A 17,872-nucleotide genomic window follows, 5' to 3' on the forward strand; every position below is an offset into this window, starting at 1 on the left:
TATTAGAAGAGCTGAAATCCGGGCGAAATCTTTCGCCCGATGTTTAATATGAACTTTTTTCATTATTTTCACCAGTAGAACAGTCCTGAAAGTTTCTCCGTTTCTTCGTGGGACGTCTGCATAAGGGAAAGAAAATAATAAAAAAAGGGTCCGGTTATCGTTTTCCGATAAGGATCTTAAACTCTTTACTCAAATTCTACTAATAAATTTTGTTTTTCTAAAAGGTTGAAGGTAAAGCGAGAAAAATTTCCTTACTCACGTATTCGAAATTTACGTGAAAATGTATGAATAAACAGAAACGTCGAATTGACCAAGCAACCCAGAAACTTGGTTAATCATAAGCGGTGTCTAACAACAGCATAAAAAAAAGAATGTTTAATTAAAAAATGCAGATCTAAAATTACAATTAATTGATTAACAATTATAAAATATATATACATCTGAAACAAAAACAAAAAAAAAAAAAAAAATGTTTTTTGTACAAGTAAATAAATGATTGACCTCTGAAACATTTACAAACATTTTTTTTTAAATATTTTTTATATACTTTCTTATATTCGATATTACCAACACTCCTATCGTTCAGCGTATCAACAAAGTACATAACATGAATTAATCATCTGTGGAATACATGACGTCCTGCATAGTAGTATACCGTGTACAACATGTTAATGGCAATAAAAATACACACAATAAGCGATTCAAAGACACAAAGCACACCCGTAACAAAATGAAAAAAAAAACAACATTGTTATTGAATTGATAATTTCTTTTTAACTAATAGCAATACTCTAAAAAAAATACTAATTATTTGGATGTATTTTTTAATCGGCGGATAACAAGAGTAATGAACTTTCACAAAAAAAAAAATTAATTATTTAAATTTACCTAGAAAAGAGAATATAAATTAAAATATCCAATTACGTATATTGAAGCGTTTGTATATTATGGCTAGCGTCACCAGATCACATTATTGCAAACGTGGCAATTAATATTCATTTATTAATTATTATTAATAATAAAAAATATTAACTTTTATTTTGTAACATACAAAATACGAGAGGTTATCTCTAAAGTAAAGACCGTTTCGTGGTAAAATAATTTATCCTGAAAATTTTATAAATATTTTTTATTTTTCTTAAACTACATACCTTATACTTCTTCTCTACATAATCGCCCCGTAAATTAAGACATTTATCGTAGCGATACAACACCTTCAATATACCCTTGTCTTATTCTTCTGCCGCCAGTCCATTTAGCCACTGAATAACAGCATTTTTAAGTTCATCGTTACCCGCAAATTGCTTACCATTCAAAATATCTTTCAATTTCCCAAACAAATGGTAATGATAAGGAGTTAAGTCCGGACTATATACTGGGTGATCGTAAATATCCATCCAAACGTTCTCAGTAAATCACGTGTCGGATCCGCAACATGTCGACGTGCATTATTGTGCAGCAGGAAGACGCCGTCGTTCAGCCGCCCATATCGCCGATTTTGAATGGCGCACCGTAACTTACGTAGAATTTCGCAGTAGACTTCTGCATTTATAGTCGTTCCACGAGGCATGAAATCGATCAGCAGTATGGCAAATCGATCCCAATAGACTGTGGCTATCAGTATGCGTTCAAATAGCTGTGGCTTGATCTTTGCGGTCTGGTTGGTGTCTAAGGAAGACGCCATTCACTTAACTGCTGTTTTCTCTCTGGCGTGTAATACGAAATCCACGTTTCATCGCCGGTAACAATCTAATTAAGGAACTCATCATCTGTTTCTGTGTAACGCATCAAAAATTCCAAAGCAGATCCCATTCGGATGTTTTGTGACTTTCCGGTAAGACGTGCGGCACCCGGCGTGCACAAACCTTTCTGAAGCCTAAATGATTAAGAACAACGGGCCGATATCAGCTCTTGAAACATCAGGAAAAAGAAGAGCCAGGTCGGAAGTCGTTGAACGACGATTTTTCTTATTTCATCATCGACGCGTTTTTACCAGTCCTCGGTGATTATCGAGGGCCTCCCCGAACGTTCTTCATCGTGCACATTAATTCTGTTATTTCTAAACCTTTTACACCATTTTTGGTTTCATTCATTACATTATAACCGTACACAGCAACTAACTGTCTATCAATTTCAGCCGGCTTAACGTTTTGATGGTTTAAAAACCGTGTAACACCACGTATTTTACAGTCGGCGGCAACATCGATTTTCCTATTTATTTTATAACGTAATAATTCACACGTAATCAAAGATACTACAACACGATAACTTGCAGACAACAATGCAATATGTACATTACTAGCATGGCCATGAACGACACAGGTTCGCCAACCTTAAGGAGAGAAATTTCACGGCGATCTTTACTTTAGAGATATCCCTCGTAAATACTATTGTGTAATGTAATGCTACTTAAGAGTGGTGATGATGACAACACTTTGTCGGGGAAAAATTACCTCGCCCCACCGTATGTAGTTACAAAAAATAAAATATTACCAAAAAGCGAAAAAATTCCAATCGATACTTTCAAACAAGCACAAATAAAGGAATTAATGAATAATGGACTAGCATCGAACGGATTAAATTCGTTTGGAAGCGTCGACCAGGCGCTTTATTTCGAAAATTTTCCACACTTGTAACGGACAGTTTGAAGGGGGGGGGGTTATTCGACAGATGATATAAAACGAAGACTGACTGCTGGAAAGTGTGATCAGGCTTTCATTCCCAGTGGAATGACATCTATTCTTTAACCTATAGTTATCTGCGTAAACAAACAATTTAAAAACAAATCCGTAAACACTAGACAAACTGGATGGCCAACAGTAAACAGTCTATGATAAAGATTTGTGAACGGATGATGATTTGATTTTAAAAAATCGTTCAATCTTTTATGGTGACTTTATTAAAAAAATGCAAATAATTATTTTTTTTCTTTTTTCAATCTTCCAAAGCTGGTTGCGCGTGGTTCGTAGGTAAATTCGGTACTGCGCATTAGTATAGTTCTGCGCATAGTATGATCATCAAAATTATACCGAGATTCAGAAACAATTCTTTGATTTTGTTTACCACAAATGGCTTTATGATGAACATCAATAATTTCAGTCAAAAAACTTTATAGTATTTTTTATTATTTCATGTGCTTTACATGCCACGAAAACCAAACAATTAATCGGGCTCTTTCTTGTTGAAATATATAGTTACCCGAAGAAAATATCTTGACTTTGACGATTCCGCAGAACGGAAAAAACGCAAAGCATCGAATCACATAAATACGGCGGCCATTTAACGTTTCTCAGCGTCTTATCCGTTCCGGAAAACGTTTGACCAAGGTAATCTCTAACGTGAAGATCGTAATGAGGAACTGCTGACAAACACAGGGACGGCCAATATTATACATGGGGTTATTTATTTGCTCATCTCTAACGCCAGATGGGGAACAACTCTATGATTGGTTTTGGTCTGACAAGGCGTGAAAATCCACATTTTGTTCTACACAAACAAAATGTAGGCGTTTGATGTGTAATGTCACGTAGGCGAATCTTCGTGATATTCTTTCGTGGCACAGTGAACAGTGAGCGCTAAATTACATATAATGGTGTAACAATTTTTTAACGCTATACCTGCAGACCGGCTAGAGTACACGTGGTTTCAGCAGGACAGTGCTACAACTCATACAGCCAACAACACCATAACTTTCTTGGATCAGTGTTTTCATGGACATGTGATTTCGAAGGGGTTGTAATTCCTCGGTCTCCTGATTTATCCCTTCCTGACTTTTTCTTGTGGGGATACCTTAAGAATGCCGGTTGCAAAACTCATCCTCACACCATTCCCGGACTGCAGAGCGAAATTGAACGATGTGCCGCAGCAATTCAACAAACTTATAACAAGTGTTTAAGAGCATACAATATCGTATTGGATTACGACTCGCATAATGGAGGCCGCTTTCAACAACTATTGTAACTTACTCATTTTTCCATAAGGTCGCGTCACTTTTTGAACATTCTGTATTTCATGTTAACCTAAGAGGATTATTACATTTTGCATGAAATCGTTCACGGAAGACACCAGCATCCTTTGTCATTTTCCAATCGACATCGGAACATAAAAATTCGCTCTTGTTTAATGCGCTTAAACTTCATTATTTTCAATACAGATTTAAAAATGAAATGAAAAACAATTAAATAGTAATTAAATTAGCCGATTACTGTCTACCAACTTCAAAACCAAAACTTTCCCACCAGTTATAGGCTGATTTAAATTTCCATGCAGGGGAAACTGACTTTTTAGCCCACTGTGTAAATATAACGCGAATTAAAAATTAAAATATTCTTAATACCTTCTAAATAATAATTGATATCTTTAAATAAAGGAAGGGTTAACTTATTGCTTAGGAAATTTAGACTTTTTTTATTCGGCTGAATTAATAATATATTTATATTTGCTCGCTACTAGGGAAAACTAATTCTAAATCAAGAAAACCCCAAATGTCACTAAAATTGACTAAAATAAGTTTAATCATTCATTATTTTACACACCGTTTCGTAAATCAGCTTCGTTAGAAAGAAATGGGTAACATATACATTAGTTAAAATTTAAAAATATCGAAATACGTTAATTACTTGAAGAAAATTTATTTTCTTAATAAAATATAAATAAACAGACCAAGAGAGATATAATAATTTAAATATATGAATAAAAGATTTAAATTATTAATTTGAAGAATCATATTAACACTATATAGTACAAATACGTACAATGAAACCTGGTAAAAGATTATAAAATACAAAAAAGGCAGTGTAAAATTATATTTAACAAAAACCGGTATTATTTCTCACCGCTTCAAGTAAATAAATTACAAAGGAGAAAAGAAGAAAACATGACAGAATCAATTTTGTCCATAAAATAAAAAAGAAAGTTTAATAAATTTTACTTTACGATAAAATAATTTTACATACTAAATTAATCACCGACGAAAAACTTAATATTTTAAACGGATTCATCCGAAAAAATTGTTTAATGATAAGTAAGCTATAAACAAAGTAAATCTCTTTAAATTCCATTCACATTAAAAAATTACATTTTACGTATATCATTTTTATTTAACTTAAATCAGAACGAGTAAAAATAATAATTAAAAATGTTTGTCTGTAATATGTGACCAAATATAATAAATATCAATAGTAAAAAAAATTCTAAAAAGATTCATTAACTTCATTAATTTAATGAATTAAATAAATTTAATGAACTGTGAACTGGAAGACTCTATTACTAGGTGTTGACTGAATGATTCAAATCAATCAAATGAATAATATTACAAAAATAATAAAATTAAATTTACGTTAAATAAAATAACATTAAATAAATTTAAAAAAAAATTAATAAAATGGATTTCCCATGGGGACTGCATGTGAGGTTGGATTGGCGAGCACGTCGTGCGAGGCTAGCTAGGCCAATCATCACCAAAAAATGGTAACAACCATGTTGCTCCTGGAGCGCTGTTTTGGAAGGTGTAATTGGGTTCTTATAATATATCCGCAAACAATCGTCCGATTTACAATATTCAAACGGGGTATTTGCTAGTATAATAAAAAATCAAGATGAAACAAACCAGAACAAAAATTAATTAATTAATTTTCTGTTACATCACAAAAAGGTATATTAATATACTTAGCGCAGGTTAATATACCTGCGTTACGTTGAGACCAGCTTGAGTCCGGCGAGCTCCTATAAACGGTCTTTGTAGAGTTTCTTGACAGAACGATTAAAGGTAATGCTGTCAACATCGGATTGACGATCGAGTCCACTTCTGTCGAATTTGATGCTTTAGGGGGGGCATGGCAAAGCGAAACGGCGTATTCTGCCACTAATATTGTGCTGGGCTGAGACGGTGCATAAACTACAAGGGACTACCATAGATATAATAGAGCAGTCGTAGATCTGAGTACTCGCATCTTTCTAAGGACCAGACCTACTTAGCACTGAGTCGCGTGAGACAGTTGCAGAGTTTAGCCATAACTTGTTTGGATCCCAGAAAACTGCTGTGAGATCCGTACAATAAAAAGTCTCTCGAGGAACTCAATCGCTTGAGAAATCTGTAAGTTTACATTGGCATACGCCAATTAAATATATAAATTGATATGTTTACAGTTTCCTCATTTGCCTCAGTACGTTAAATACGTTACATCCGTAAGTTTTCGAATCGCGTGACATTTTCTCAATGATCACTAAAAAGTATTAAATAACAAAATAAAAAACACGACTGCCAAAAAATAAATAAATTGAACTAAAAAAACGACAATAAACTGAACTAAAAGCAAGGAAAAATAGTAATTTATCTGAATAGTAATTGTCCTATCTTAAAGAGCTCTGAATAGAAATTATTCTATATTAAGCAGCTCCGCGACAGCGTTTAATAATTATTAACCTGATTGTAAACAAATTTTTTAAATAAATCATAATTCAATAATAATAAAAAATATGACAAAAAATGTGTAATAAAAAATATATGTAATTTAATAGGCGTACAAGGAAATCGTGGTGTCCACAACAGATTTTTTTAGTTTGATTTAGTGTCGTTTTTTTGTTTACATTTATTTATTTAATTTTTGGCAATCGTGTTGTTTATTTATTTATTTTTTTTATTGTATATTTTGTACTGGAGAATCTTGAAACATTCTGATATTTCCAAAAACACACACAAAAATTTTGACCGATCGTTATATTTTCCTTTTACGGCTTTACTTTACCAGAAAAGTAAAAATTATTATTTATCTTCAAAATATAAACAGACAATACAAGGAAATAAACAAGGAACAAAGCGATTACCTGCGAGGAAATAATTGGTTTTTGTAACTGTGAAAATATTTTCCTTGGATTATACACAAAAATGAATATTATTAATGAGTAGAGGCAGCTGCAACACGAAAGAAATCATACTTTTCGGCTTAAGTTTCTTGTCGAAAACTTGAAAAAAGTAACATTTGTACTTCACAAAATAATCAACAATCACTGCATCGTAAATACGTCTGTATTTACAGCAGAAAAACTAGCGGGAGCGACGATGAAGTAAAAAATTAGGTTTGCTGTCATTTGGAAGTTTACAAAACTTTTTCCTGTTTTTATAATTATAAATAATATAACTGAAAGATAATCTTCAATGCAGATGTCATTACCTACAATTTGGGCCCAAATAACTATCCATTTTTTCATTTATTTGCTCATAAAGGTACTAAAAACGAAGTAACATATTTATGAAAATAAAAAACAAAACAACAATCTGAAACAAGTTAAAAATGTTATTTCTCTGCACATTCAGTATATCGGTCACCTCTATTTTAATTATCAACGTGAGTATGATCTGATTACTAAGGAAATTAAATTGAAATATCCACAAACACATACATTGGTATTTTTCACATGCTAAATCTTCATCTCTTCATCAGCGGATGTAATTAAACAATTAGCCACAGTTTCTTAAGGAAATAAATAACTGATTTTAAGAAAATAAATCAGTAAGTAACAACAGACGGACACACAAATCCCTAACAAGAAAAAATACGTTATAAATCACAAAGTTCTTTCAAATACATTATAAATTAAAAAAAAAAAAAAAATCTCTATAAAATACTCGAAAATGCTGATAACATGATAGATATTATCAACTTAAAAATAAAGTAAAACAATATTCACGTATCGTAAAATTCGACAAAATTTGAAGTTTCTATACAAGTATACTCAATACAATAATTTATCTTTTTTTATTACATAGCAGACATAAACGTCATTGATCGTCAGCAATTTTTTTTTCAGTTGGGCTAGGTTCAATTGCAAAGACGACACAGACTAAAAGTAATTATTATTCAATAGCTAGATTCTGTAATAATCTCATTAAAAATTAGATTCAAGGTCGCGATAATGTTTTCGAATAAAAATGAAAGAATCTTTATACAGATGGTTTATTTAATCTATAAATAGACGATTTAACTCTTACAGACAAGATTAAACTTCACATTCATAAAACAAAACCCCAAAAACAAGCATACCAACGAAAAATTAAACACACTTTACAGAAGACTGCTAACATTACAAAACAAACGATTTAGCCATTTAGTTAACATCAATAATTTAAACTTACAATTTAAAAGTCTAAACAATCACTAAAAATATTAAAAAAGTAACATAAATGTTTAATAAAAAATTAAATAATTTCGATCTACTAGGTTGTCAAATTAATCTTATCTTTATGTATTAAGAGGCCATTTAATTTTATCTTAGGGCTTTCTCAAAGATAAAGTTAAAGTGGAGCGTATTTAAAATGATGTAAAGTAAACGAGTAATTTTGCAAACTGAATCAACAGGTGCATAACCTACAATGTACACGGATGTATAATCAGTAAATTCTAAATCTTAATCCATCTTCCACACAAATTATATTCATGAAATACATATGAGCATAATACATTTATATATATTATACATTCTCATTAGAAATAAAATTAATAAATTTAGATGCTAGTCAAATATGAACTGGTTCTGGTTTAGGGTAGTATTAAACTTAACCTACAAATATTTCAGTTGATGAAAGTACAAAGTACATGAATGTGGTAAACAATCAAAACAAACTCAAGCAATGAGCTATGTGAATGTGTTTATCAGTCACATTTCACTGCTTGTCAACTATGAAAAAGAATTTTCTATTTGAATTAAACTTAGCGTTTGTGAACTTGACAAACAAATAAAAAACTCACCTCGTATTCATCAAAGTATATACAAAATGGAAACAAAACACTAAATTTGTTGATTAAAGTGTCATCAGAAACGAGAAGAATTAATTAACTTTAGAATAACAACACGGTTAATACAAGAACACATTTACAAGATCCACTATCGGACAGTGACAACTACGAAAGCACACGTTTAATATAAATCATAAGATTACATCACAACATCTACACAAGCGATTCGATGAATGAAAACAAGTTTTAAATAACAGTCTTTAGATAGCGACACGAGAAAGAAGAAAAACTTCTGCTCATGCGCAGAACAAAGTGAACTTAGGAAGACGAACTAGACAACTTCTAATCAGCTGAGGTATGATTGGCCAAATTGTTATTCAAATTAAAGTTTAATTTGTTTATAAAAGTATAATTTTTCGATAAAAATTTCTATAAACCGTATTAAAAAGTAAATAAAAAATTATAGTTGAAAGTAATATACTGATCACGTATTTGATTGTTTAAAGCTGATAGGAATTGATACGTACTTGACCATCTGTTCTGGGGTTGTCGTGAGGCAGCAAGTCGTAGGAAGAACGTAAGTTGAATTTAGTTAATATTATTTTGTTACTAATTTTTAAAACGATTGTATAAGTGATTATAGAGAATTTTTGAATATAGTAGAAACATTTTTAATTTAGTGAATTAAATACTTTTTGGGTATTGCTTTTAAATGAATGCCCTTTTGCCCTTGATAACCTAACCTGTCGATATTGATATGGATTTTCGTAAGTCAACTATTTATTCGTCTCCATTTAGTCATTTTTAATGGAAATTAAGTGCAGTAAGCAATTTTGTGCTGTATATCTTTAGAAAAGCTTTGAATACAAAACTATATTTGTCAATTCATCATAAGAGATTATCTATAACCTATATTACGAATAATTCTTTAATTTTTGCTTATGATTATTGGAATTTAATAATTCATTAAAATATTAGACAATTTGTAAATTTTTACGGGTTTGAGTGGAGGTTTTAAAAATGTAACATTTAGAAAGATTAACTTAGATTAACGTTTTATCATTCTAAGGCCTAGCAATAATGTATAGGCTGATGTATGTCTACTACCGATCCATCCATGGAAGAAGGGATGATATCTAAGGTAAAGAATAAGGAACGATTAACCCATAGTGAGGGTAAGTTTTTCCAAAAATTTATTCCAAAATAGTTTAAAAGATATGTTTTCTGCAGCATTGTTGAATAGTTAGGAAATAAGTGTTAAGAAATTGTATTAACAAGTGTAATGTAGAGTAGATGTACCTTGTTAATCTGCTGTTTGCTTTGACTTTTTTTCCAGTTTATTAACTTATACTTAAATTTAATGTATAATTGTTCTGGATTTGATTTTTAATGTTGAATAGAATTTTGCAAATATGTTTATAAAATTATCATTTTATTTAAGGCTTGTGCAATGTAATTATAGTAGACTACTGTTAATTATAATTATTATAGCGAATGTACCCCGGGATATTTTAGTTCGTAAATGATGAAAATAATATTAACTAGAATGTAAGGAAGGAAATTCTGTAATAATGAATAAGTATAATCTGTTATAAATGCTGCTGAATGAAATGTAATAGAGTATACTTGAATTTTCATGTACTTATACATTTTTGCGTTTGTGTGTTTGAGGCTAACTAATTTAATGATAAGGGGTGGTTTTGTGCAAATTAATTTTTGTTTTTTCATGTTATAAAATCATATATATACTGTATATATATATACTGTATTTTATTTTTAAATTTCGGTACTTCTGAACAATTATTTGATCACATTCAATTTTTTTCATACTTTAAGATGCCATAGTAGGTATGCTTAGGATCAGGAAAATATGAGATCTGAATTCAGGAAAGCAGGTTTGGGCAGCAGGTGACTCGTGCTACATTATCTATACACTAGTCAATTAGCTGTCAGTTGAGATACTAATCAGTTTTGTAGAGAGAGGTTAAGGTTAGATTTTCGTGGACAGAGGAATAAATAACTTAATATTCATAAGTCAGCCATTAAAGATGACTGACGGCGACTCTTCATATGGCGATTATTCATCATACACATGACTAATTGTATGGTACATGTGGTGCTATATTTCTGTTTAAACATAAACTGTCAATTGCCCTGTGATAATTGATGCCTAACCTAACTCCTCAAAAGTTTAACCTTAATCGTAACCTCTCTCCATAGAACAGATTAGCATCTAAACAGATCTCAATAACTCACATAACTGGCTAATTTATTACAATATTAATAGGCTTTGACCTTGCACAGGTTACTTGCTTTCTGACTTTCAGATCTTGTGTTTTCCTGATTTTAAGTATGTCTACTATGGTATACTACAGCTTGAACAAAATTGAAGTCGATCATGTAATTGCTCAGAATTACCCTTATTTTGATACAATTTGTAACATTGATGTAATTTACGTAAATATATTTTATGGTGGGTATTAATTATGCACTATTGCTGGTAGTGTTTTTTACTCATGAATTAGTAATAATTAATTGAATGTAGTGATACTAAACCCAAGGTTGTTTAACTAATATGATCTGCAACAACTGAATCTGGCTTCAGCCACATTTTACATATCTTCCATTCACTCTCATAAACTTCAAAGATAATACTTTGCAAAATATCCCAGATGTGAGGAACTGATGATTGTAAGAGATGTAATGGTTATTAAGAAATTTTGTTTTTGGTAATTTTTATTTATGCTTTTATGTAGTGATTTATTTATCATCTTTTGAATCATGGAATATTGTGATCAAAAGTCTTTTTCCATATCTATGCTCATCGGTGATGATACTAATTACTTCCACTGTCAGTAAGTAATAAATATATGGTTTAAAAAATGTTAAAAGATAATTTGTGTATTGTGTATCTAGAAATCATTCTGAATCTATTTGAAATAAACTTTTTAGAGTTGCTACTTCCCTGAATCATAATATTAGACAATTAATATCTAGATAGAAACTTTTGTTGATTGTAATAATAACAATGTTACTCACTTGTTACAGAATGTTGGCTTCACAGTTGTTAACTAGGGCAAGAACAAGCCTAAATGTTTCATTCAGACGGAATATTGGTGCAACATCAGTTGCATTACAGCAGACAACTGACCCAATCCAGAAACTGTTTATTGAAAAAATTCGTGAATATAAATCAAAAAGCGAGTAAGATATGATTAATTTATTTTTTATATATTTAATTAATATTGTGTTTGTCCTGTGAAATTGATAAAACGGTTAAATTTAAATTTAGAGATTTCATTTGAATTTTTTTGAATTCACAGTGTGAATTCACAGATTACATCTCATGAACATGTTTTTTAATGATTTCTTGGTTTTTTATGATAGCAAATGTTTGGCAGAATTAATTTATTCTTACAAACCATTTCAAAATCTTATTTAATTTATAACACTATTTTCTGAAAAATTTAATAATTTTTAGTATATTGTAAAATTAAAATATAAACATTTCAGAACAATCAGTTTAATTTATTTATGAATTGTTTTAATGCAATTTAAAAAAATGAAATCAGCAAAAAAGTCACTATTTTAATTTTCAGGTATGGCTTCTGTACATCTAAAAATTACAGTAGAATTTATCATTTAAGTATACTTTTCTTACCGAGAAGGAAAAAATATATAATTCTTATGAACGCTTGGATTAAAATGTTACCAGAAATCTATTATAATGAAGTCACATTGGCTTTCTTTTACAAAATTGTACCTTTTTAAAACTTTTAAATAGTAATTTTAGACTACAGTGTTTTAAAAGTCAAAAAGATGCATAATGCTATTTCATATAAGAAGGTCAATTTAAAGCTGACTTAGAAAATGAAGAACTTTAATTAAAATAAGCAACTTCTTTGATAAGTAGTACATACATGATCATGTACATGTTGTTTGTATAAGACAGTACAGAATTAAAAATGATAAAAATGAATTGCGCCATATCAGATATATATATAAATACACAAAAGTGAATTTATTAGATGTGTTAGATTAGCTGCTGAAATTATCAGCTATTTTTAGGCGCAGTCTTACCTTTTCTTCCCATTCATATTTATTTGGTGTCTTTTCTAAAGAAACAAGATTTAATATCACAGAATTATTGATTATTGATTATTGATATTTATCATTTATACTTTATTTTTTAACAAGTTCCATCAATAATTATTTAAATTAATATTAACAGTGGTAGTGCTTGTTTGTAGGAAAACCCTTTTTTCTGTTATTGGGATTTTGAATTGACAGAGCAGTAACAATCTTATTTCCTTGTTAGAATATAAATTAAATGTATTTACTTAAATTTTTTGCTTTTTTAATAAACTAGATGATATAGTCTTACTATAAATCTTATAAGAATATTTATTTATTTAAAGAGTAATTATTTGTACTTATAATGTTGCTTAAGTGGTGGAAGGAAGCTTGTTGATCCTTCTCCAGAAATCCAAAGGGAGCTGAAATCTGAATTACGTAGGCTTTTGGTTCAGTTTGGAGGCCAAGATGGTGAAGATATGACTAAATTTCCAACCTTTCAATTTCCTGGTAAGTTTCTTTTGTCTACTTAATAATAATGCTTAATTATTATTAAGCATTAATGTATACATATATACATTTTCCTTAAACCGGATTAGTTGCAATAATCTTGACCGACTTGCTTCCTCTTTCCTATTGACTGACTACCTTTCCTAACAAAACAGAAATTTTTATTATTTTTTAAGAAGAAAGTGTTCAGAATAACTTTACTATTTATAAGCAACATTAACCAAAATTATTATCAGTTTATAAAAAAGAAGATGAATAATTATAACGTTTTTGTAGGTTATATAAACAAATGTTGAAGCTTAGTTATAAAAAGAAAAATAGTCAACAGCTACTGAAAAAAAAATTTAACATGAATTTTCACACTAATGCTGTGCATAGGAAATAGTCTTGTTAGTAACCACAACTATGCTTGTAGGACAGCCACATAGGAATTGTTGGTAATGAATGGACAAATTTATTAATTAGACAAGTTCGACCAGTTTTCATAGACCATATGGTCAATTCTAATTGCATGTGTTTTCTGAAAGTAGTCAGGCTATTGTCAATTATAAGCTTTGTTGACAATGCATTCTACTAGAAATTATTTTGAGTTTGAAGTCATCTATTGCTATTGCATTTTGGCTCACGTGGATTAGTGATGTTCCAATATGCTACTTTGTAACATCTTAGTTGCTATCTGTCTTTCAGGACTTTGCAGTTATCTGGCTGTTTATTATCCCTTCTTTCCATATTCCCCTTGCTTATCCTTGATTGTTTTCTTTAGAGAAGTAGTAACTATTGAGTAGGAAGTGCTGCCACTCATTGGTTCTATCTACAATGCTAAGGAGCAGTTGCTTCCTTGCTGATGTGAGATTTTTTGTGCGTTTAGGAATCCCAGTTTCTATTCAGTTTTTGCATGAAAGTAACTCGACAGCCAAAGATAAGTTTCATACTCTTATTTTCAGTCTAAAACTTATCTTTTTGAACTTAATTCTTGTACTTGCAGATTAACCTTCACTTTTTTATTTATTCTTTATGTTACAGAAGCAGCCATTGATCCTGTTACAGAACCAAAAGAATGAAACACAAATTTATCATTATAGAAAAAGAACTGATTCTTAAGCTTTTTGTCATTTTGGTTTGTTTTAAATAGATGATAATTTTTGTGTCATTGAACGTTATATGTATTATTAAAAACTAATATCTTACATGTTAATTAAATTTGTTTTAAAATTATTTGTATTATTTCCTTTCACTCATTTGCTTTTAAATTCGAGTACAAGAGGGGTGGGCCATCCGATTTTTCCTAAATTGACATGGATGGTCGTTGTTGCTGTGTAATCAGACACCAAAATGACTCAATAGCTTGAAGTATAGCTTAGAAACAGTCGCAACTTTGCTCTATACCATACTGGGCCGCATGAATTCTGCCAAGTACAACTCCAAATAATCTCATTTGGACAATCATTACATCATAACAATCATATCATGATTGTTATTTCACTATGTCGAACTGCCATAATACATGTAGTCGTTTGAATATTGGCCCCAGTCCTGGGCTAACAGAATTATACATATGATTGACTTAAAAAAAAAGCAAATCCTGCTTCTGCTTCATATTGTGCAATATGCTTTATAGCAGTCTTATATTTTTGTTCCCTTGGCAATGCTATTTTTTACCTTTCCTCAAAAAGCCCTCATCTTGATGATTTTATCAACCTCTTCGATTTTAACAACAGGTTACTTGCTATAGTGTCATCTGCACACCCACTTCCTGCACATTTAAGTTCCAATCTTTTGCTGTTTTATTGCACATTTTTAATTCATACCATTTAATAGACAGGTCTTCAAACCAGCAGTAGATGAAGTACACAATCGTTGAAATTAGAATGCAGGTGTCTCCTAACCAGTTACCATAGCAAAAATTAACCTTCAGTATTTGCGCAAGTTACTGCACCATTTACACATTCGCCGAAGCGAAGGCTACATTTCGTGACCAATTTTACAGCAGCAGGTAGAATTCTGTGTTCTGTAGGAAAACACAGCAAAAAAGGTTTGCAAATGGTAAATATTCTGTAATAAAAATTTAAAGAAAAAGAGGGAAAATCAAATTTGTTTCCCTTTGTAACAACTTTTTGTTACAATAAATATGAATTTCATGATAAATGTTTTAATATTTTACATACTGCATATTTTGAAATGATCAAAAACCATTATTAAGAGGAAGTTCTGCTCTATGTAAGTTATTATAGATTCTATTCTAACCACTTGAATTTTAAAAAAATTGTGTAGTTCAAATAGAACTTAAGTTATGAAATTTTTAGTGATTGAAAATACCTCAAAATGAAATTTTCAGGAAATAGACAAAAATATAACTTATAGTTTTTATTCATTCCTAGAATTCCCCCCATTTTTAGAGATTGAAATTTTGGCAACATTGTGGAAAACTAATAATTTTAATGTAAGTTGAATATACTGATAAAAAATACACAAATAATGTTTATGAATGTTCCAAAATAAATAATATTAATACTTACATAATATAAGCACTAAAATACAGCTTTTTACCAGACATGCACATAACCTTAAATGAGACAAAAAATCCCTTAACATAAGAAATAATTAAAATTAATTTACTAAACACAGAAATTCAAAACATGCAAAGATTATTATAAACTGTCAAAATGAGCTGCAAGAGATGTAAATTTGCAAAGATGTACTGATATATAAAATCAACATACATCGTTTAAATAGTTTATCAAGATCACGACAATGCTAAATTAATCAAGGTTGTACAAGGGATATAAAAATTATTAATTTTTTAATCTACACTACAAATTTTAGATATTTCAAAACTGTCAAGATTAAATTGTAAATGACTGTTAAAAGCGTATAGTTTTCTATGACCACTATTAAAAATAAAACATGTCATCATGCTTCATATATAGGAATTTTTTGAGCTATTTTTGAAGAATTTATATTGAACCAATCCAAAGATATGGCCTTCTCGTGGAGATTGCATGTTAGGCTAGATTGGTGAGATGATATGAGCACCTCATGCAAGGCTAGGCCAATCATCACCAACTGGTAGCAAACTGAGTGCCCATGGGGCACTGTCTTAGGAGGTGTAATAGGGTGATCTTATAATATCTCTGCAAACAATCATCAGATTTTTAAAATTCAAACTTGTAATTTGTTAGTAGATTAAAGGCTAACTTTTGCATGCATCACGTACACTCTCGATCTAACAGAACATGATTATTCAGAAATATTATCAAAACTGAAAAATTTATTAAAATGCGTAAATATTAAATAATCAATTGTGGTGCTGCACTTCTCATTCGAGCTGCTAAATTCTTATGCCCCTTTTTACAGTGAGCCATAAAGATATTTTCAATAGATGTCTTATTGAAATTGAAAACATCATGATTTATTCTTCATCAACACCAAGCAAAAACTACGAAAGAGAAATGGGTGAAACTTTGTAAAAATGTTCTTATGGTGTAACTGCACACTAGAAAAAATTTTTTTAAATTCAAAGTTTCAAGAGTTAAAGTGGATTTTTTACTTTGTTTTTTGAAACCATGCTACGCTTTTAATTTCTCAATAACAAATGAAGAAATCAACCTAATTTTTTGGTGAGTGTAATTGTCATGAATAAACCAATTTCTAGATTTTTGAAAGAGGGGAAGAAAGGGTAAAAAAAATTTTAACAATGATTGTAAATTTTTCCAATCCCGACTATACTAAACAAGATATTCAGTCGATTTGGGCTTACAAATATTCTTCAGATAAATATTTAAAAACCATTTTTGAATTCCAATTTCCTTAAGGGGTGTGATGGTATACGGCACTGTGGCTCAACGAACAACAGTTTGTCCAATTCATGATTATTTCTGAATAATCATGATCTGTTAGATCATGACCTCCTCTATGAATCATGAGAGCTTGCCGTTGGTGAGGGGGCTTGAGTGCTCAGGGATACAGAGTAGCTGGACCGAAGGTGCAACCATATCGGAGAGGTATCTGTTGAGAGCCAGACTAAGGAATGATTCCTGAAAGAGGGCAGCAGCTCTTTCAGTAGTTGTTAAGGGCGTGAGTCAGAATGACTTAAACGGCCATATCAACATCACTCAGTCCTCTGAGTACTGCGCAGCTGAAAGCAATGGAAAACTACCGCTGCTTTTTTTCCAAGAAAATGTGGCTCTCTGCATTTTCATATAGCAATGATGAAGGCGCCTTCCTTGGTAAAATATTCCGGAGGTAAACTAGTCCCCCGTTCGGATCTCCGGGTGGAGACTACTAAGGAAGGGGTCACCAGAAAATTAAAAAATAACATTCTACGAGTCGGAGCGTGGAATGTTAGAAGTTTAAAAAAGGTTGGTAGGATAGAAAATTTAAAAAGGGAAATGGATAGGATAAATGTGGATGTAGTAGGAATTAGTGAGGTTCGGTGGGAAGAGGAAGACGACTTTTGGTCAGATGATTTTAGAGTAATAAACTCAGCTTCAAATAATGGGCAGGCAGGAGTAGGTTTCATATTGAACAAGAAGATAGGGAAGAGAATAGAGTAT

The 17,872-nt window shown here is 30.8% G+C and overlaps 1 protein-coding gene across 1 annotated transcript; it reads left to right on the forward strand.

Moving 5' to 3' along the window:
* Positions 1-9,100: 9,100 nt before the first annotated feature.
* On the forward strand, positions 9,101-14,519 carry LOC142324864 (ATP synthase-coupling factor 6, mitochondrial-like). The gene is made up of 4 exons (XM_075365928.1): positions 9,101-9,312; positions 11,784-11,939; positions 13,186-13,319; positions 14,343-14,519. The coding sequence occupies exons 2-4, from the start codon at positions 11,785-11,787 to the stop codon at positions 14,378-14,380; spliced, it is 327 nt and encodes a 108-aa protein (XP_075222043.1). The 5' UTR covers positions 9,101-9,312; position 11,784; the 3' UTR covers positions 14,381-14,519.
* The last annotated feature ends 3,353 nt before the right edge of the window (positions 14,520-17,872 follow it).

The sequence above is a fragment of the Lycorma delicatula genome, chromosome 5 (genome assembly GCF_047948215.1).
Source record: "Lycorma delicatula isolate Av1 chromosome 5, ASM4794821v1, whole genome shotgun sequence".
Classification (NCBI taxonomy): domain Eukaryota; kingdom Metazoa; phylum Arthropoda; class Insecta; order Hemiptera; family Fulgoridae; genus Lycorma; species Lycorma delicatula.